Source organism: Somniosus microcephalus, chromosome 2 (genome assembly GCF_052327205.1).
Source record: "Somniosus microcephalus isolate GS21.2 chromosome 2, FLI_Smic_1.0, whole genome shotgun sequence".
NCBI lineage: Eukaryota > Metazoa > Chordata > Chondrichthyes > Squaliformes > Somniosidae > Somniosus > Somniosus microcephalus.
In genome coordinates this window covers 157,551,624-157,574,331 of record NC_140988.1, presented here as the reverse complement: position 1 = coordinate 157,574,331, position 22,708 = coordinate 157,551,624, and the positions used below count along the sequence as shown (strand labels likewise).

General features: G+C 43.3%; 1 protein-coding gene across 2 annotated transcripts in view; it reads right to left on the bottom strand.

Moving 5' to 3' along the window:
• Nucleotides 1-6,449: 6,449 nt before the first annotated feature.
• coq2 (coenzyme Q2 4-hydroxybenzoate polyprenyltransferase) overlaps nucleotides 6,450-22,708 on the bottom strand; it is a 40,932-nt gene continuing 24,673 nt past the window's right edge. The window contains exons 5-8 of one of the 2 annotated variants that reach the window (XR_015073241.1): nucleotides 15,446-15,579; nucleotides 10,860-11,048; nucleotides 9,824-9,894; nucleotides 6,708-6,768 (exon numbers count right to left, since the gene is read on the bottom strand). Coding sequence is in view for 1 of the 2 variants with exons in the window: in XM_085964665.1 (XP_085820791.1) it covers nucleotides 6,616-6,768; nucleotides 10,860-11,048; nucleotides 15,446-15,579 (476 nt within the window). In the remaining variant the exon portion in view is untranslated. Of the gene's footprint in view, nucleotides 6,769-9,823; nucleotides 9,895-10,859; nucleotides 11,049-15,445; nucleotides 15,580-22,708 lie in introns of both variants that reach the window. The other variant, XM_085964665.1, reaches the window with a different exon arrangement.

Here is a 22,708-nt window from a genome sequence, read left to right as displayed (position 1 = left end):
CCTGGTAGCTTGATGGCTCTCGTATCGCAGCTCAGCAGGGGTGCTGGGCGAACGGAGCGGTGTCATCAGCCAGGTGCACAGAGGATATCCTTTGTCCCCGAGAAGCCAACCACCTGGGTGATGTGGTGGCTAAAAAAGGTCTGCCACAGAAGTCTGGTGCAGGATGAAGGCATCGTGGCTGCTGCCAGGATAGTGGGCATTGACAGCGAGTATCAGCTGTCTGTGGTCACAGACCAACTGAATGTTTAAGGAATGAAAGCCCTTTCGGTTGCGGAAATCCTCGGCATTCTCATGCAGCACACGCAAAGCCACATGCGTGCAGTCAATGGCGCCCTGCACCATGGGGAAGCCCGCTATCCTGGCAAAGCCCATTGCGCGTTCTTGCTGCTTGTCTGGGGTCATGGGGAAAGAGATGTAGTCTCGTCTCCTTTTAAAGAGGGCATTTGTGACCTGACGGATGCAGCAATGCATTGCGAACTGGGAGATATTGGCGATGTCCCCAGTAGCTGATTGAAATGAGCCGGTGGCATAAAAGTTGAGAGCCACTGTTATCTTCACTGCCACCAGCAGAGACGTCCTGCTCCTCAGTTGAGGCTGCAGATCTGGCTGAAGCAGGTGGCAGAGCTCAGTGACCACCTGCTTGGTGAAGCGCAGCCTTCGCAAACACTGCTCCTGAGACATATTAATATATGAGAATTGTTGATGAAATACCGTGGGAGGGTAAGGTCTCCTGTACAGAGGCCTGTTGGCCCTCCTCTGTCTGGCCATGATTGCCACTCTCTGTCTGCGTCTCTGTGCCCTCCGAATGTGATGGAGCACGACAACGCCCCATCCATTGCAGCCCCCATAGTATCTAGGCAATCAAAGTAATGAGGGTCAAAAACCAAAGAACCTGCAAAGTTATGGTCAGAAGCCAAAACTAGCTCAGACAGCCTTGACTCAATGCAGAAGTCTCTCTTTCTCTCTCTCAAAATCTCTCTCTCTCAGAACGAGTAGTGCAAATATGACTACCACACAAAAGCCAGGAAGAGGCCCCCTTTAAATAGCGCCCCCCAGCCCCCCAGCGACTGGGAAGCGTTCCAGTCTACCTGTTGTTGGTTTCACCAGGCGGAAAGGAGGCAGGCGCCACTCAATTTCCGTTCCGGGGCATCACTAGGGCGTTGCACTCTCGAATGACGTCAAGATCTGCGTTCGCAGCAGATCGGGCGGTATTGTTTAGCGCCGCCGCAAAATGTCTACTTAATTTCGTGAGCGACGCAAACATCGCCGCGTCCCGGGCACTAGGTGCGCTGCGCCCCATTAGCTCCCTCTTAAATCGCGAACAGGAGGCGCAACCAACTGAATTTCCCCCCCCTTGAACTCAAGTAACCTGGCTATCCTGGTTAATTGGGGCAGGGGTAGAGAGGCAAAGATTCCAAATGAAACCTCTGAGGTTTGAGAGGCGGGAAAGTTAATTCACATTTCCATGGCCAAGCCGAGAGAGGTATCGGGGTAGAAATTGGTCTTGAGCAGCATTGCAAAATGGATGGTATCGCATCGGCCACCTGTTAATAGGACACGCCTGATATTCGGGTCTATTGAAGTCAATGGAACTGACTATCGGGAGAGGTGTATAAGGGGCGACCATTACGATACCTCCCAGTTTGCATTCTTGTCAGTGTCCAATTTCATGCCCATCTTGCATTATCTTTCTCGGCTAGTCAAGTCTTCTAGCATCACTGAACCATAGCTCATGAAGCTCCATGGGCCATTGTGAATTCCCATGTACCATTACAGCTGGGAAGCTAATCCAGGTTTAGCATTAATAGAGTTAGTAAAATTACCTAGAGAATTATAGCAAATATACAGCATAGAAACAGACAATTCGGCCCAACTAGTTTGTACTGGTGTTTACACTTCACACAAGTCTCTTCCCATTGTGGGGCTGAATGGCCTACTCCTGTTCCTAATGTTCAACAATCAATGGGGAACATATTTCTCTGAATTAGCTGTAACAACTGGTCTGTCAAAGTGCCTGAAGAAAACAAAACTTATAAAGAACTTGCAGTACCTTTCACATCCTCAGGACATCGCACGGCGCTTTGAAGCCAATGGAGTACTTTTGAAGACTAGTCGCCGTTGTTTTGTAAGCATGGCAGCCAATCTGTAACCAAAAAGGTCTCACAAAGAACCAGGTAATCTGTTTTAGTGTTGGTGGATGGGGGATAAACATTGGCCAGGACAGGGGGAAAACCCATCTGTCAGCTGTGGCTCATTTGGTAGCACTCTCCCCTGAGTCTAGAAGGTTGTGTGTTCATAGTCCCACTCCAGAAATGTGAACACAAAAATCCAGGCTGACACTCCAGTGCAGTACTGAGGGACTGCTGTACTGCCAGAGGTGCCATCTGCAGATGAGATATTAAACCAAAGCCCCATCTGCTCTCTCAGGTGGATGTAGAAGATCCTATTGCCCTATTTCGAAGAAGAGCATAGGAGTTATCCCAGATGTCCTGGCTGATGTCTATCCCTTGCTCAGCATCACTAAAACATATTATCTGGTCATTATCACATTGCTGTTTGTGGGAGCTTGCTGTGCGCAGGTTGGCTGTTGCATTACAACATTAGTCTAGATTTTGTGCTCAAGTCTTAGAGTGGGGCTTCAACCTTCTGACTCAGAGAATCCTTTCAACTGAGCCAAGGCTGACTCCTTGAAAACCATACTTAAAAATTCAAGAGTTATGTTGGAAATCTAAAATAAAAATAGCAAATTCCCAGCATGGCCCATAGCGTGGGTGAAGAGAAAGGATGGGTTAATGTTTCTGGTGGAGAGCCTTTTCTGCATCTTCTGCTTTCAATTCACACGAGTGTTCAGGTTTTGAGTGAATATTAAGGTTTTAATATCGCACAGAAGAAATTAAACAGATTCGTCAAGATGTGGAGTGCACTGCCTGAAAGGGTGGTGTTGGCGGATTCAATAGTAATTTTGAAAAGGGAATTGGATATCTACTTAAAAAGGAAAAATTTGCAGGGCTATGGGGAAAGAGCAGGCGAGTGGGACTAATTTCACAGCTCTGTCAAAGGGCCTCCTTCTGTGCTGTTTCCTTCTATTCCATCTACCTCATCTCAGCCTTTCAGCATATCTTTCAATTTCCCTTTCTCTCATGTACTTGTCTAGTTTCCTTTTGAACGCATCTAAGCCAGTGGTGCGCGAAATACGGTCCGCTAGTTCATTCTATCCAGTCTGCTTGACGGGATGGAAATAGAACACAAGCCGGAGCTCGAACTACACATTACTTTGAGTCGAGTCGTGGCTGCTCACCTCAATGACTCTTTTACTGAAGAAAGACACAGACGCTGCGTCTTTACTCTCCCGGTACCCAGAGAACAATGGCAGGGGGGTTCTCATCACCGACTTACTCACGAGAGGATCCCAGAGCACAAGGACTCCAGGTAATGACAGACGATTGTAGTTCGGACCTTGCGAAGCCTCAGGCTCCTGTACTCAGCACACTAAAAAGAGAACACCGCAGACTCGAGCCACTCTGCCAAACAGCCACGTAGATTTTCAGTACAACATATAATCGATTGATCAATCGTTTCAATCATTAACATAAGATTTTACTACTTTTTGTGTATTTAAGATAGTATCTGACTACTATCTGAAATTATGTTTATAAATTATTGGGAGGGTGGAAGTGAGAGTGATGATCAACACTGAGTTGGCCTGTTTCAAATTTACCAATTTAACACTTTGCTCTCACTGTTAGTGGGGCTATTAATTCTTGCACAATTATTCACTCGTTTTATTATCCCACTTAATTAGCATAGTGGAGGCATAACTAAATGGACATGGGTATACTGGACATTGCATTCGCTGTTTTTAATTTATGCCCTTTTTCCCTATACCATAGAATCATAGAATGGTTATTGCACAGAAGGAGGCCATTCGGCCCGTCGAGCCCGTGCCAGCTCTCCGCAAGAGCACTTCAGTTAGTCCCACTCCCCCGTCCTTTCCCCGTAGCCCTGCAAATGTTTTTCCTTCAGGTACTTATCCAATTCCCTTTTAAAAGCCACGATTGAATCTGCTTCCACCACCCTTTCAGGCAGTGCATTCCAAATCCTAACCACTCCCTGCGTAGAAAAGTTTTTCCTCATGTCACCTTTGTTTTTTCTGCCAATCACCTTAAATCTGTGTCCACTGGTTCTAGACCCTACCTGGTACAATTTAAGTTTATTGTCATGACGGGAAGAGGGTTGTAGAGATTTATGTCATTGGCCAGTTCCACTAATAAATAGCACCTGGGGAAGAAATGAATATTATAATGGTACATTACTTGTGCCCATTCTCAAGTGAAAGTTCACAAACTCTATAGGCGTCTTGGCTTTTCTCAGAAGTGATAGTACATTGACAATGAACAAGTCCAATTTGATGGCTGATCTGGGGCGCAATTTGAGGTATAAATCATTTTAAGAGGCACCTAATTATTTCTTAGCGAGGTTTCAAAAGCATCAATGTAGCACTTACATGTGCAATTTTTAAAGGTTGTATAAATGATTTTATCCTTGATTGTGCCTTATACCTTGTTTATAATTGCAAGTGGAAGCAGAAGCAATATCTAATTTTCCACTACAAGAATGAATTTAGACCATTTGGAATAAATAGACCACGCACTTTTCAATGTGACTTGTAAACCTGTATGTGTTTGTTGGCATGTTAATAAGTGTTCTGTTGTTAATAAACATTAACAACTTATTAAATGTGGAAACAACCTGAAGGGTTCTTTATATACAATAAATGCCATATTTTAATGTTAGTTGTTGTTAACACAATCCATTTTATGTGTGCCTTGTGTGGCCCTCAACAGCTCACCAAAACTTGTTAAGTGGCCCTCCAGCCTAAATAACTGCCCACAACACTGGCATCTACCCAACAAAGTGGAAAATTGCCCAGGTATGTCCTGTCTACAAAAAGCAGGACAAATCCAATCCAGCCAAATACCGTCCCGTCAGTCTACTCTCAATCATTAGCAAAGAGTTGGAAGGGGTCATCAACAGTGCTATCAAGCAGCACTTACTCACCAATAACCTGTTCACCGATGCTCAGTTTGGATTCCGCCAGGACCACTCAGCTCCAGACCTCATTACAGCCTTGGTCCAAACATGGACAAAAGAGCTGAATTCCTGAGGTGAGATGAGAGTGACTGCCCTTGACATCAAGACAGCATTTGACCAAGAACGGCATCAAGGAGCCCTAGTAAAATTGAAGTCAATGGGAATCGGGGGGAAAACGCTTCACTGGCTGGAGTCATACCTAGCACAAAGGAAAATGGTTGTGATTGTTGGAGGCCAAATAGCTTCTTCAGCTGCTTCACTAATGACCTTCCCTCCATCATAGGTCAGAAGTGGGGATGTTCGCTGATGATTGCATTGTTCAGTTCCAGCCGCAACTCCTCAGATAATGAAGCAGTCTGTGCCCACATGCAGCAAGAGCTGGACAACATTCAAGCTTGGGCTGGTAAGTGGTAACATATGCACCACACAAGTGCCAGGCAATGACCATCTCCAACAAGAGAAAGTCTAACCACCTCCCCATGACATTCAATGGCATTACCATCGTCAAATCCCTAACCGTCAACATCCTGGGAGGGGGGTCACCATTGACCAAAAACTTAACTGGACCAGCCACATAAATACTGTGGCTACAAGAGCAGGTCAGAGGCTGGGTATTCTGCAGCAAGTGACTCACCTCCTGACTCCCCAAAGCCTTTCCACCATCTACAAGGCACAAGTCAGGAGTGTGATGGAATACTCCCCACTTGCCTGGATGAGTGCAACTCCAACACTCAAGAAGCTTGATACCATCCAGGACAAAGCAGCCCGCTTGATTGGCACCCCATCCACCACCTTAAACATTCACTCTCTCCACCACAGGCGCATCGTGGCTGCAGTATGTACTATCTACAAGATGCAGTGCAGCAACTCGCCAAGGCTTCTTCGACAGAATCACCCAAACCTGCGACCTCTACCACCTAGAAGGACAGGGCAGCAGGCACATGAGAACACCATCACCTTCAAGTTTCCCATAAAAGTCGCACACCATCCTGACTTGGAAATATATCACCGTACCTTCATCGTCTCTGGGTCAAAATCCTGTAAATCCCTATCTAACAGCACTGTGGGAGTGCCTGCACCACACGGACTGCAGCGGTTCAAGATGGCGGCTCACCACCTCCTTTTCAAGAGCAATTAGGGATGGGCAATAAATGCTGGCCTTGCCAGCAATGCCCACATGCCATGAATGATTTTTTAAAAACCTGCGCAGTGCTACATGACCAAATTGTCTGTGTATAAAGTCACATTTTGGTCTGTAGTGAGCAAGGACCTATTTACAGGAGTGGTTTCTGATGCTGATCACAAGAGAAATATTTGGGTAAATGAAAAAAGATGCAAGAGGAGAAAATCACTGAATTTTGACTCTTTTTAATAAACAGTTGAATAATTCAAAACTCTAGCTTTTAAAACAGTACTTAGAATAAATTAGTTCTTTCTGTGAGAAGAATGTACAGGTTTATTGATATAATAGCAATAAAGGTATGATAGGGACTATGGTATCTTTATCTGCTTTATAACTACAGATCAGCGCTGCACCTTTGCAGTTTTATCAGTCTTATTCTTTCCTTTCCACAGATTTCCAAGCACAATTCCAGAAAACAGTATAAATCCCAATGTGCGATTCAAACAAAATTTCTTCCAGCAATCTTGAGGGTTATTTATGTCCAATGAGTGTACCTATTTTGGAAAGAACAAGGTTTGCATTTAGATAAATCAGCATCTTTAAAAAGGGCACAAATTTTATAGTTTAAAAAAAATACATTTCAATAAAATTATTTTCTTACTTAAGTGGATAGAGAGCTGGCATAAAAAGTTGAAGTATGGTTGGTATATCATAACACTGTTTGCTATTGGTTAGATCAAATAACATTAGACCCGTTACTGTTTATAACTTGATAATCTTAAAGTCAGTCATTCCCTATTGTTTGATTAGCATCAACTGATCTTCTTGATATTTGAACTGGATTTTGTTTTTTCTCTTGCAGGATTCCTAGCTCCAAAATGTGTTTTCCAGCAACAAAGGCAGGATAGTCTGGGTCACAAACTTCTCTATGACCAATACACGTTGTTCCCTGAATATCCAAAAGTCACAATTCAAATAGGTCATGTGCATAATGGCTGGTTTATTCCTTCCCTTGTGATAAATACTGGCCTCGAGATTAGTTCACGCTGGCACGAACTAGGTGCAGGGAACGATCCCTGCGCCTGAATGAGTAAGCCCAAGTCACACCTGATCTTGAGCCTCGGGCCTCATTTATGAGACCAGCGAGCTGCAGACACCTGCTGGGTGTCTCCAGAATGCTCGCCATGAAGAGGAGTTCAATTTTCGGCTGCAGAAATAGAGATTTTGAACATTTCCAATCCCTTGCCTCAGTCTTATTTTATCCAATAGAAACAAGTTCAGTTCTTGGAATTTCTCTTCCGAATTTGCATTCCTAAGTGCCAGATTCACCATCGTCGCTCCTTTTGTAAACGATCTCAAATCTATTAATACCGTTTTGCAGTTTAACTATTTATAGAATGTACATTTGAACATGAACTGGCACTGCATCACATTTCTACTCACATCCAAGCCAATATTTTCTGATATAATGTTTATAGAGATTGTGTAACCTTACAGTTGAAATAAAATAATCACAAAACAAGCAATGACGCAGAATAGATGATAACATAGGGATTAAACATAGCACAATATTAAACTATATAACTTCCTTATTACTTTCCGTAAAGGTACAATTAACAGTATTCCAACAGCAAGAACATATTCAAGTGTTGTGAGTTACACCATGGTCTATTTAGGTTACACAGAGGTAAAAAATACAGATATACAGACAGGCTTTAGAAATATATACTTTTTAGTTTTGCAACAGTTACTCACTGAAGAAGGCAATTAACCTGACCTATGATTTCTGGAGGAGGCTTGTGATATAAATTAAAGTGATTCCATTACAGAAGGTGAGATATCAAAAAGTTACTAGTTTTTAAAATAAATCCTCCCATCTCTTGTTCATAGTTCATGCATGTTACAATCACCTCATATCCATTTGATGATTTCCCCCCCACATGCACCAAAGTGAGAATACACTACATAAAATATGGGAACAACAGATATACTGATCTGAATGGCATGAGAACTTGTGGCTATTCGCAATTCACGGGGTACCTCTTCCGCGCCACAAGTTGCTGGCCGATTTGCATATTGACTACATGTGTCATTCACACACCAGTATTTTTTAAGCAAAAATCAGATCCACTGACATCACTGAGTCAGTGGTTACCCTCTTCCATTTAAAAACACAAGATAATGTGTCCAATAAGAGACTTTATCTTGGCAATATTTGAGAAGTATGCTATATCAGAACCGACCTGCTGCAAAAAGCATATTGGGTCAGATTACTCAAATCTTCATGGACTTTACAACATGCGATTTACAACATATATATCTGAAATGTACACTATGGTAGTTATTGGGTAATCTAGAAAGAGCCAGAACATATTTTCTCTCATTCACCTTTCATATCTCCTTCCCCAAATACTTTCGGACTTTGTGTCCATCAAGGCTACACCAATTTGAAAGTGATCTTGAATAATTTTTAACAGGAATCCACTCCATAGCCTCTGCAGTACAACCAACATCAGATGAAAGGGAGCTTTCAAACACATTCAAAGATTTTGTATTAAAAGAGCAGAAACTAAACAAAGTGGACAGCAACTTGAATAGTAATGTCAGCAGGAAAAGCAACTGAGGCGTAGAAGAAACAGATGAAAAGACAAGAGTTTACAGCAATTAAAATAGCCATTGGGATTCTCAGAAGTGATAGGCAATCCAAAAATAATTTTTTTAATGACTGCAAGCTCATATACAGTCCAAGAGTCCGAGTAGTCATTTTAAAAATTGGCTGGAAAATTACAGCACAAGACCCAACATGTTATCAGAGTTTGCTGTTCCCTGCTTGTAGAAAAAAAGATTCAATTTTCCTGCTAAATATGGGCTGCTCATAAATGCTGGACCACTGCCGATTCGGTGAGACTCCCCTGGGCCAGGTACATTCTCCAGCTGAGGGGGTAGGGAGGCAATCTACTCCCAGGCCTCTAGTACAGATGTGCTTAATTAACCACTAAGAGATTCATTTATCATCTATATTATACACGTGTATCCCTCCACCCCCACCCCCACCAAAAAAAGAAGTCTCATCTCCATTTGATGGACAATTGTGATCGGAAACTCAATGGCCCAGAAATTCGGGTCGGGGCCTTCCCACGGGTGTAAGCCCCCGACCTGCACTTACCTTGCGCGCCGGCCACTGAGCTGTAGGGCCCCCGTGGAATTCCGATCCGGGGCCTGGCCCAGCTGCCGGCGCGCAGTGCTTGCGTATCCCAGGGGCGCAGTTAGTGCGATGCGTCCCCTGGGATCACGTAGGCCATGGGCAGCCAATTGGAGGCAGGAAAAGCCCATTCATAAGATTGACAGGAAGAGCTGTCAAAACTTATAAATACTACAGCCCCAAAATAGCAGTAAACCTTCAAATAATTTTTTTTTTTTTTTTTAAATCACACTTTTTAAATAAACTATAAATTACATTAAATAACTATTTTAAACAATAATTTAAATTTTTGAAAAAATAATTTTATATTCTAACGGGGCTAAAAATAAACTTACCATGCTTTAAAGTATTTAAAAATAATAAACCTGTGGAAATTTTTTTTTAATTTTAATTAATTGACCACTTACCTTGTAAAAAGCAGGCCTTACGCCTGCTTTTTACATTTCTAAATCCTGCAGGCTTACGATCCCGGGAAAACCTGCAAAAAAAAAACCTAAGTTCAAAGCGCACGTGCAGCCTCTCCTGCGCGCGCGTTCAACCTCTGAACCCCTTCGTTCAGAGGAACGGAAGTGCCGGTTTCCCGCGCATGCGCAGTGCATGCAGAAAACCGGCACTTCCATTTGGCCTACGGGTGAGTACCCCGTGCGTACTCACCCGTGGAGACCCGAATTTCTGGGCCATTGTGTAAGGGACTGCGAGTGAGAACCTAGCTCATCAACAGATTAATATGCTGCGTTACTTGGGACATTTTTCTACATTAAAAGTGCTATATAAATGCAAGTTGTTGTTGTTGTTGTTGTCACCAGGGAAGCAACCAAAACATTATTTTCATAGTATAACAGAAATCTTTTCACTGAAGTTGCAAATATACGGGGCAGTGCCCAACAACACAAGTCGTATTTGCTTGTATTATGAATTCTAATTCAATGATCTTTTGTGGTAACTGATCATTCATTAATGACCAAAATGTTAACTGTTGTGAACCATTAAAGCTTTAAACTGTTACAGACCAACTGTTGCTGTCTAAAAGCAGAAGCCTAATTGCAAATTCATTGTTAAATTCTTGCAGAATACAACTTATACAGGATCTACTGCCACACATGTAAATGCTAAGTTGGTACATCTTCAACACTTAAACACATACTAATTATACGGTTTTGACAAAATTTGGTAACAGTTCCCTTTAAATGCCAAATACTTATGTTATTTTATTACAGCCCTTTGTTGCAACTTGTGAGGGGGATTTGGCTTCATTAGAACAAACAAAATATTTTAAAGGGAATATCAATAACAGGCAAAAGTGCAGCTACTCAGTTTTGAGAAAAGGGACAAAAAGTAAAAACTAAAGTTATAATTCTAGCCCAATTCCAGCCTCATGTCATTTCAAAGGACATTTTTAGTATCATTCCTAAGTATTGTACTGAAAGCTGCAAATGTTCATACCTGATGGGCCAGGTGAGCTCCAACAGCCACCACAGCAGTGTAGTAAGGCAACGTCTGTTCACTGTTTAGTCCTGCCACCGTCAATCCGGTCAGCATGACTGTGCTAAATCCCATTAGCCATTGTTTGGTCTGTTCTTGAAACCTCAGCGCAGTCGATTTCACTCCTACTAGAACATCGTCTGTTTTATCCTAGATACAGAAACCCACAACAGCACAAGCTCAAGAACGGTCTGTCATGCCTCAAAATATCGCTAACTGTTATTTATCATCTCAGGACGCCCATGCACCCAAAACCAACGCAGTTAGGCGCTCATAACTGCCTTGATTATAGGTGCACAAGTATCTGGAGACAATACACCTCCCCAATAGAAAGGAAAAAAAGTTCACAACTAAGTTTTATACATACAATATGCACAGTATGAAAGAGGTCAACGGCAATATTTAAAAAATAAAAATATCTACACATAAGTATACACTAAAAGTTATGGCAATTTCAATACATGCTGCTCAATTGCCACTCCTCCCAAAATTAGGAAGGAAGAACTTATTTGTGTTTTGTAACTATATGCTTTAGCAGCCCTGTTGTTTTTAAATACTAACTTCACTTACAAAAGATTATTCATAAACTACTAAATAAAACACAACAATAATTACATTCATACAAATTATGCTGGGTGAGTGTGAGAGCCCCTGTGGAAATTCACCCCATGTCTGTATATATATTAGGTGGCATAACAGTAGGATGCAGCCCATCGGCAAATTTGACCTGCTTGTTACTGGAAGCAACAGAAGCACCTGAAAGAATTATACTGTTAAATTAATGGGTAAATCACAGATTCACAACAGCCCTAAATCATGCTCCAATAACTCAAATTTTGCAAGTAATAGTTAACTCGGCATTAGAAAACAAAAAGACAAAGGTTTCAGGTACCGGTACTATTTGGAGTGCGAGATATTTTGTGTAAAACACCACTGCTGATATTCCATGTGTTATGCATTCGCCCTCCCTTTCGTGGATGTGCCTTCAGCAGCCTAGGTTCTACTCTTGAATTCCCTCCCTAAACCCCTCCACCTTTCCACCTCCATCTCCATCTCCACCTTTAAGCCCCTCCTTGCAACCCACCTCATTAATCAAAACAACATCGCTCTTAATCGGTTTTGACGAAAGGTCATCGACCTGAAACATTAACTCGGTTTCTCTCTTCACAGATGCTGCCTGACCTGCTGAGTATCTCCAGCATTTTCTGTTTTTATTTCAGATTTCCAGCATCTGCAGTATTTTCTTTTTGTATCACTCTTAATCTCTTCCTTTGGGTTGATTTCAATTTTCCTCTTACTTCCTTGACCTCGTTCTCACCAATCTACCTGTCGCAGATGCATCTGTCCATGATAATATTGGTAGCAGTGACCACTGCACAGTCCTTGTGGAAAAGAAGTCCCGTCTTCACACTGAGGACACCCTCCATTGTGTTGTGTGGCACTACCACTGTGCTAAATGGGATAGATTCAGAACAGATCTAGCAGCTCAAAACTGGGCATCCATGAGGCACTGTGGGCCATCAGCACCAGCAGAATTGCATTCCACCACAATCTGTAACCTCATGGCCAGGTATATCCCTCACTCTACCACTATCAAGCCAGGGGACTAACCCTGGTTTAATGGAGGAGTGCAAAAGAGCATGTCAGAGAAGCACCAGGCATACCTAAAAATGAGGCGCCAACCTGGGAAAGTTGCAACACAGAACTACATGCATGCTAAACAGCGGAAGTAGCATGCTATAGACAAAACTAAGCGATCCACAACTAACAGATCAGATCAAAGCTCAGCAGTCCTGCCACATCCAGTCGTGAATGGTGGTGGACAATTAAATAACTAACGGGAGGAGGGGGCTCCATGAATATCCTGGGTTCACCAGACTGATTCCTGGGATGGGAGGATTGTCCTATGAGGAGAGATTGAGTAGACTAGGCCTACATTTTCTGGAGTTTAGAAGAATGAGGTGATCTCATTGAAACATACAAAATTCTTACAGGGCTTGACAGGGTAGATGCAGGGAGGATGTTTCCCCTGACTGGGGAGTTGAGAACCAGGGGTCAGTCTCAGAATAAGGGGTTGGCTATTTAGGACGGCGATGAAGAGAAATTTCTTCAGAGGGTGGTGAATCTTTGGAATTCTCTACCCTAGAGGGCTGTGGAGGCTCAGCCGTTGAGTATATTCAAGACAGAGATCGCTAGAGTTTTGGATATTAAGGGAATCAAGGGATATGGGGATAATGCAGGAGTGTGGAGATGAGGTAGGAGATCAGCCATGATCTTATTGAATGGCGGAGCAGGCTCAAAGGGCCAAATGGCCTACTCCTGTTCCTATTTCTTATGTCCTTATCTCCATCCTCAATGATAGCGGAGCCCAGCACGCAAGTGCAAAAGACAAAGCTGAAGCTTTTGCAAACACTTTCAGCCAGAAGTGCCAAGTGGATGAGCCTCTCAGCCTCCTCCTGAGGTCCTCACTATCACAGAAGCCAGTCTTCAGCCAATTCGAGTCACTCTACATGATATCAAGAAGGACACGACTGCCGCCAATGAACTGGAAGCTGTGTAGAAGCGTTCTGCGCATGTGCGCTTCTAGTCCGTTATGGGAGCAGGCTCATTAAAAACATTTTTTTTAAAAGCCGGGGAGTGGGTTCTTTAAAAAAAGCCAGGAAGGGAGCGAGCGCGATGCGGCACAACGCCACTGCTGCCAACGGGGAGAGAGTTTGTTTTTAAAAAAGCAGAAACATCATGCTTCCAGTCGATGGAGCATCCGATTCTGGTCGTTGGCAGCAGGCACGCCATATCAAGAAACGGCTGAGCGCACTGGATACAGCAAAGGCTATGGGCCCCGACAACATCCCGGCTGTAGTGCTGAAAACTTGTGCTCCAGAACTAGCCGCGCCTCTTGCCAAGCAGTTCCAGTACAGCTACAACACTGACATCTATCCGACAATGTGGAAAACTGCCCAGGTACATAATGTCCACAAAAAGCAGGACAAATCCAATCTGGCCAATTACCGCCCCATCAGTCTACTCTCAATCATCAGCAAAGTGATGGAAGGTGTTGGCGACAGTGCTATCAAGCAGCACTTACTCACCAATAACCTGCTCACCGATGCTCAGTTTGGGTTCCGCCAGGACTACTCAGCTCCTGACCTCATTACAGCCTTGGTCCAAACATGGACAAAAGAGCTGAATTCCAGAGGTGAGGTGAGAGTGACTGCCCTTGACATCAAGGCAGCATTTGACCAAGTGTGGCATCAAGGAGCTCTAGTGAAACTGAAGTCAATGGGAATCGGGGACAACTCGCCAGCAGTTGGAGTCATACCTAGCACAAAGGAAGGTGGTTGTGGTTGTTGGAGGCCAATCATCTCAGCCCCAAGACATCGCTGCAGGAGTTCCTCAGGGCAGTGTCCTAGGCCCAACCATCTTCAGCTGCTTCATCAATGATCTTCCCTCCACCATAGGGTGAGAAGTGGGGATGTTCACTGATGATTGCACAGTGTTCAGTTCCATTCACAACTCCTCAGATAATGAAGCAGTCCATGCCCGCATGCAGCAAGTCCTGGATGACATTCAGGCTTGGGCTGATAAGTGGCAGGTAACATTCGCGCCACACAAATGCCAGGCAATGACTATCTCCAATAAGAGAGAGTCTAGCCACTGCCGCATGACATTCAACGGCATTACCATCGCCAACTCCCCCACCATCAACATCCCGGGGGTCACCATTGAACAGAAACTTAACTGGACCAGCCACATAAATACTGTGGCTACAAGAGCAGGTCAGAGGCTGGGTATTCTTCGGCGAGTGTCTCACCTCTTGACTCCCCAAAGCCTTTCCACCATTTACAAAGCACAAGTTGGGAGTGTGATGGAATACTCTCCACTTGCCTGGACAAGTGCAGCTCCAACAACAAGCTCAACACCATCCAGGATAAAGCAGCCCGCTTCATCAGCATCCTATCCACCACCTTAAACATTCACTCTCTTCACCACTGGTGCAACGTGGCTGCAGTGTGTACCATCTACAAGATGCACTGCAGCAACTTGCCAAGGTTTCTTCGACAGCACCTCCCAAACCAGCAACTTCTACCACCTAGAAGGAGAAGGGCAGCAAGTGCATGGGTACACCATCCCCTCCAAGTCACACACCACCCTGATTTGGAAATATATCGCCGCTCCTTCATCGTCACTGGGTCAAAATCCTGGAACTCCCTCCTTAACAGCACTGTGGGAGTACCTTCACCACACGGACTGCAGCGGTTCAAGGCGGCGGCTCACCACCACCAAGGGCAATTAGGGATGGGCAATAAATGCTGGCTTTGCCAGTGACGCCCACATCCCAGGAACAAATAAAAAAAAGCACCGTGGAACATTTTCTATATAAATGCAAGTTGCTTGTATACTTTTTGGACTGCTGCAGTATGTTGAGGTGCTGCTATAGTTGTTCTTGACAAACATGGTCTGATTTAGGTTTTAACAACTCTTGTGGTGCTGCATGTCAGGATGTTAGAGAATTAAGATTTAGATGAACCTTAAATTTATAACCTTACCTGATGTGCATAAATAGTGTCGTATATCAATGTCCACATGATACCAGAGATATAAAGTGGCAGGCAGATTGACCAATCACAGGAACCCTTCACAGCAGACCATCCTAAAAGTGCTCCCCAGTTGATCGTAAGACCTAGAGACAATAATTCAGGAAAAATCTAATATATGTAAATCTATTAAAAAATTGGTGCAAATAAGTGTGGTGAAATTGGCCGTGGGGGGGCGGCAGTGGAAGGGTGTAGCATAAAATAGGCAATAGTAAACTGGTAGCCCTTTTTACAAAGCCACAGGAAATATTTTGAGCAAACAGAATTTCCCATATAATAGTGACATGAACAAGCAAGAAAATGTTCTCTAGTAGCATCCTCACCGAGGCAGGAGGACTCCACATGTACTTATAGAATCATAGAGTGGTTACTTCACGGAAGCAGGCTATTCGGCCCTTCAAGCCCGTGTTGGCTCTCTGCAGGAGCACATCAGCTAGTCCCACTCCCCCGCCCTTTCCCCGTAGCCCTGCAAATTTTTTTCCTTCAAGTACTTATCCAATCTCCTTTTGAAAGCCATGATTGAATCTGCCTCCACCACCCTTTCAGGCAGTGCATTCCAGATCCTGACCACTCACTGCGTAAAAAAGTTTTTCCTCAAGTCGCCTTTGTTTTTTTTGCTAATCACCTTAAATCTGTGTCCTCTGATTCTCGACCCCTCATGCCAACGGAAACAGTTTTTTTGAGGATGTAACTGGTAGAACAGATAAGGGAGAACCAGTGGATGTGGTGTATTTGGATTTTCAGAAGGCCTTTGATAAAGTCCCACATAAGAGGTTAGTGTGCAAAATTAAAGCACATGGGATTGGGGGTAATATACTGGCATGGATTGAAAATTGGTTAACAGACAGGAACCAGCGAGTAGGAATAAATGGGTCTTTTTCGGGGTGGCAGGCGGTGACTAGTGGGGTACCGCATGGATCAGTGCTTGGGCCCCAGCTATTCACAATATATATCAATGATTTGGATGAGGGAACCAAATGTAATATTTCCAAGTTTGCTATCGACACGAAACTAGGTGGGATTGTGAGTTGTGAGGAGGATGCAAAGAGACTTCAAGGCGATTTAGACAAGTTGAGTGAGTGGGCAAATACATGGCAGATGCAGTATAACGTGGATAAATTTGAAGTTATCCACTTCGGTAGGAAAAACAGAAAGGCAGAGTATTATTTAAATGGTGATAGATTAGGAAATGTTGATATACAAAGGGACCTGGGTGTCCTTGTACACCAGTCACTGAAAGCAAACATGCAGGTGCAGCAAGCAGTTAGGAAGGCAAATGGTGTTGGCCTTCATTGCAAGAGGATTTGAGTACAGGAGCAAGGCTGTCTTACTAGTTATACAGGGCCTTGGTGAGACCACATCTGGAGTACTGTGTGCAGTTTTGGCCTCCTTACCCAAGAAAGGATATACTTGCTATAGAGGGAGTGCAGCGAAGGTTCACCAGACTGATTCCTGGGATGGCAGGACTGTCGTATGAGGAGAGATTGGGTCGACCAGGCCTGTATTCACTAGAGTTTAGAAGACTGAGAGGGGAGCTCATTGTAGCGTATAAAATTCTGACAGGGCTAGACAGACTGGATGCAGGGAGGATGTTTCCCCTGGCTGGAGGGTCTAGAATGAGGGCTCACAGTCTCAGGATACAGGGTAGGACATTTAGGACTGAGATGAGGAGAAATGTCTTTACTCAGAGGGTGGTGAACCTATGGAATTCTCTACCACAGAAAGCTGTGGAGGCCAAGTCACTGAATATATTTAATGAGGAGGTAGATAGATTTCTAGACACAAAAGGAGTTAAGGGGTATGGGGCGAGAGCAGGAATATGGTATTGAGATAGAGGATCAGCCATGATCATACTGAATGGCGGAGCAGGCTTGAAGGGCCGAATGGCCTATGTTTCTATCTACTCTGTCTATGATTTTAAACACCTCTATCAAATCTCCTCTCAACCTTCTCTGCTCCAAGGAGAACAAACCCAGCTTCTCTGATCTATCCACGTAATTGAAGTCCCTCATCCTTGGAACCACTCTCGTAAATCTTTTCTGTACCTTCTCGAAGGCCTTCACATCCTTCCTAAATTGCAGTGCCCAGAATTGGACACAATACGCCAGTTGAGGCTGAACCAGTGTTTTATAAAGGGTCATTATAACTTCCTTGCTTTTGTACTTTATGTCTCTATTTATGAAGCCCAGGATCCTGTATGCTTTTTTAACTGCTTTCTCAACCTGCCCTGCCACCTTCAACGATTTGTGCACATATACTCCCATGTCTCTCTGTTCATGCACCCCTTTTAGGATTGTATCCTTTAGTTTATATTGCCTCTCCTCATTCTTCCTACCAAAATGTATCACTTCGCAATTTTCTGCGTTAAATTTCATCTGCTATGTGTCCACCCATTTCACCAGCCTGTCTATATCTTCTTGAAGTCTATCACTGTCCTCCGCACTGTTTACTATACTTCCAAGTTTTGTGTCATCTGCAAATTTTGAAATTGTGCCCTGTACACCCAAGTCCAAGTCATTAATATATACCAAGAAATTCAGTGGTCCTAGTACCGACCCCTGGGGAACACCACTGTATACCTTCCTCCAGTCCGAAAAACAACTATTCACCACTACTCTCTGTTTCCTGTCACTTAGCCAATTTCGTATCCATGCTGCCACTGTCCCATTTATTCCATGGACTTCAACTTTGCTGGCAAGCCTATTATGTGGCACTTTATCAAACACCTTTTGGAAGTCCATGTACACCACATCAACTGCATTGCCCTCATCAACCCTCTCTGTTACCTCATCAAAAACTCGATCAAGTTAGTTAAACACGATTTGCCTTTAACAAATCTGTGTTGGCTTTCCTTAACTAATCCATGCTTGTCCAAGTGATTGTTAATTTTGTCCCTGATTATCATTTCTAAAAGTTTCCCCACTACCGAGGTTAAACTGACTGGCCTGTAGTTGCTGGGTTTCTCCTTGCAATTCTCCAGTCCTCTGGCATCACTCCTATATCTAAGGAGGATTGGAAGATTATGGCCAGTACCTCCGCGATTTCCACCTTAACTTCCCTCAGCATCCTAGGATGCGTCCCATCCGGTCCTGGTGACTGATCTACTTTAAGTACAGCCAGCCTTTCTAGTACCTCCCCCCTCTATCAATTTTTATCCATCCAGTATCTCCACTACCTCCTCTTTCACTATGACATTGGCAGCATCTTCTTCCTTGAAGACAGATGCAAAGTACACATTTAGTACCTCAGCTTAATATTTGGATACCTTGTATTTGGATAGCTAGCTAGACTGAAGTCAGTTCAAGACTAATATCCATGGACATGAAAAATCAGGGGATGTAAAACGAGCTGCCGATTCACTATTGTCCATTTTACGCGACTGCCCAAGACCAACTTTACCCCCAGTGCCTAACAAAAGAAAATCTAGTTCCAGTTCTGACAAATGACTTATTCAATGCGTATTTGTAGAAGATGTGTGTGTTGACTCAGTGAACAAATTTGAATAATTGAAACACCAAAGCTGGACAACTCCAATGTAATTATTTCTACAAGCACAGATGCGAATAACACTATAGCTTAATGAAAGACCCATGTGAATGACTCATAATGCAGTAAACATTGCCTGCAAGCAGTGTAGGAATAACAATATGTTTCTACAATGCTTTTTTTTTTTTTTTAAAGAGACAAAACTATGCAAAGACTGAAAAATAAAGTAAAAGGTACAACTATTAAAGATAAATTAAACTGTCTGTACAGCAATGCAAACAGCATCCAAAATAAAACGGGGGAACTGGAAGCACTAATCAGTAGCAGCGAACCAGATGTAGTAGGAATAACTGAAACATGGCTACATCAAGAACTAGACTGCCAATTAAATATTGCAGGCGAGAACATAATCAGAAAGAATAGGGAAGGAAGGCGGCGGGTGGGGTAGCTGTACTAATTAAAGATAACAATGTCAGTAGAAAAAAGGGACATAACCAACAGAAGGTTAAAAATAGAATCCATATGGATTGAAATAAAAGCTAGGAAGGGCTTGGTCACGCTAATACAGGTATACTACAGACCACCTAATAGTGGAAAGGAGGTGGAGGAAGAAATATGTAAACAAATATGTGAAATGAGTAAAGGACATAGAATAATAATCATGGGAGATTTTAACTATCACCAAATAAACTGGCAAGAAGAGGTAGCGAAAGGGGTACAGGGAATGGAGTTTTTACAATGTGTGCAGGAATCCTTTCTTACCCAGTATGTAAAAAGCCCAACAAGAGAGGGAGCATTGCTGGATCTAGTACTGGGGAATGAACCAGAACAGATAAGAGAAATGGTCATATGGGAACATCTAGGCAATAGCGATCACAACATAATAAGGTTTAAGATAAAGATTAAGAGGACATAAGGCAAAGACCAAAGTAATAAATTGGAAAAAAGCTGATTTTAAGAGGATAAGAATGGAACTACGTAAAGTAACCTGAAAAAATTTACTGACAAACATAGAAATAGAACAGCTGTGGGAAACATTTAAAATGGGGATCAAGAGAGTCCAGGAGAAATATATCCAACTAAAAAGCAAGAACTAGCCAGTAATGACACACTATGGATGAATAAAAAAGGGCAAAATTGAAACTAAAGAAAAAGGCATACACTAAGTACATAGACAACGAAGGAGAGGATGACAAAACGTAATACGAAAAGGTTAGGAAAGAAGTCAAAAAAACTATTCGAAAGGCAAAGAGAAACTGCAAAATTAAATTATCAAGGAATATAATAAGAAATAGTAAAGCATTCTGCAGACACGTAAATAACAAAAGAAAAATCAGGGTAGAGATAGGGCCACTAAGGGATACACATAATAACCTCACAGGTAAAGATGGCATCTACAGCACTCTTGGGTAGTGAATTCCAAAGATTCACAACCCTCCGAGTGAAGAAAATTCTTCTCATCTCAGTCCTAAATGGCTGATTCCTTATCCTGAGTCTATGAACCCTAGTTCTAGACTCTCCAGCTGGGGAAACAGCCTCTCAGCGTCTACCCTGTCAAGCCCTCATGAATGTTATACATTTCAATGAGATCACCTCTCATTCTTCTAAACACCAGACAATATAGGCCCATTTTACTCAATCTCTCCTCATAGGTCAGCCCTCTCATCCCAGGAATCAATCTAGCGAACCTTCAATGCACCCCCTCTAAGGCAAGTATATCCTTCCTTAGGCAAGGAGACCAAAATTGTACACAGTACTCCAGGTGTGGTCTCACCAAAGCTCTATATAATTGCAGCAAAACTTCATTAGTCTTATACTTCAACCAACCTTGCAATAAAGGCTAACATACTATTTGCTTGCTATACCTGCATGTTAACTTTCTGTGGTTTGTGTACAAGGACACCCAAATCCCTCTGAATACCAACATTTACTAGTCTCTCACCTTTTAAAAAATATTCTGCTTTTCTATTCTTCCTACCGAAGTGGATAATTTCACATTTCCCCACATTATACTCCATCTGCCACCTTCTTGCCTAATCACTTAACCGGTCTATATCCCTTTGCAGCCACTTTGCATCCTCTTCACACCTTACTTTCCATCATCGGCAAACTTGGATATATTACACTCGGTCCCCTCACTTAAGTTACTGATATAGATTGTAAATAGCCGAGGCCCAAGCATGGATCCTTGCGGCACTCCACTAGCTGCACCCTACCAACATGAAAATGACCCGTTTATTCCTACTCTGTTTTCTGTCCTTTAACCAATCCTCTATACATGCTAATATATATAATCCCCAATCTCATGAGCCCTAATCTTCTGCAACAACCTCTTGTGTGGCACCTTATCGAATGCCATCTGAAAATCCAAATATACTACATCCACTGGTTCCCCCTTATCTACCCTGTCAGTTACACCCTCAAAACTTAACAGATTTATCAAAAATTATTTCCATTAAGGAATAAAAACACCACGGGAAAAATGGTCCAACCGTGGCAAACAAGAGAAATTAAAGATAGTATTAAAGGAAGAGGATTTATAATGTTACTAAAAAGAGTAGTAAGCCTGAGGACTGGGAGGATTTTAGAATTCAGCAAAGGAAAACCAAGAAATTGATAAAGAAAGGGAAAATACAATATGAGAGTAAACTAGCGAGAGACATAAAAATAGACTGTAAAAGCTTCTATAGGTATGTAAAAAGGAAAAGATTAGCGAAAGTAAACGTGGGTCCCTTACAGGCTGAGACAGGAGAAATTATAATGGGGAATAAGGAATTGGCAGAGAAATTAAACAAATACTTTGGCCGTGATTTTATCATTGGTGGCAGGGTGGGTACGGGTCAGGTGATCGGCGGGTCCCAGTCTCGCCTCCGCTTTCATCCGGGAAAAAAAATTGCGATTTTGTCCTAATTGGGCAATTGATTCCCTGCGTGTGATTACTGTTTTGGGTCTGGAACTCACCTCTGGGGACGTCTGTGAGCCAGCCGCATTTAAGGGGCCCATGCAGCCTTGGTTCATTCTCTTATTTTGCGCTTCTGGATTGTCTACTCTGCTGACTACTGCTGACATGGCAATCTCAAGGGCGAAGGCCTCACCACGATTTGCTGATGTCTCCCTCCATGCTGTTGTGGAGGGAGTCAGAGGTCAAAAGGAGGTACTCTTCCCATCCTCTGGGAGGAAGAAGCCACCAAAACTGACCAAAGCTGTGTGACTGCAAATTGCACAGGAGGTCAGCTCAAGATCGATGTGCATTCAAACCTGGGTGCAGTGCCGAAAAAAGGTTCAATGACCTGATCCGCTCAGGGTAAATGAGTATAACATCACCATTACCCTCAATCTGCTCACCATCTACTCTCATCAGTCTGCATTGTCAACCTACTCCTCCACATCCCACTTTACCTTTACATCCTTTGCACCCTTAATCATCCCTCTCTCTCTATGTACACAATCACTTCACTATTCGACTATGCTGCCCTCACACTCGTTATCACTGTTATGCAATGCCAACAACTAACAATGCACAGGGAGGGCCCTTGGTATTGGCACCCCACTCCATCTTTGTCCCTTTCTAAGCATCTATGCCATGGCTTCTCCACACTCACTTCATCATTCTCACTCAAACTCCACTTGTCTCCCTCATTGCAGGAAAAGAGAGCCCACAATAAGAGGGAGGGGGCTAGGACAGGAGGAGGGCCACCTTCAATTGCCCATTTGACCAACGCTGAGGAG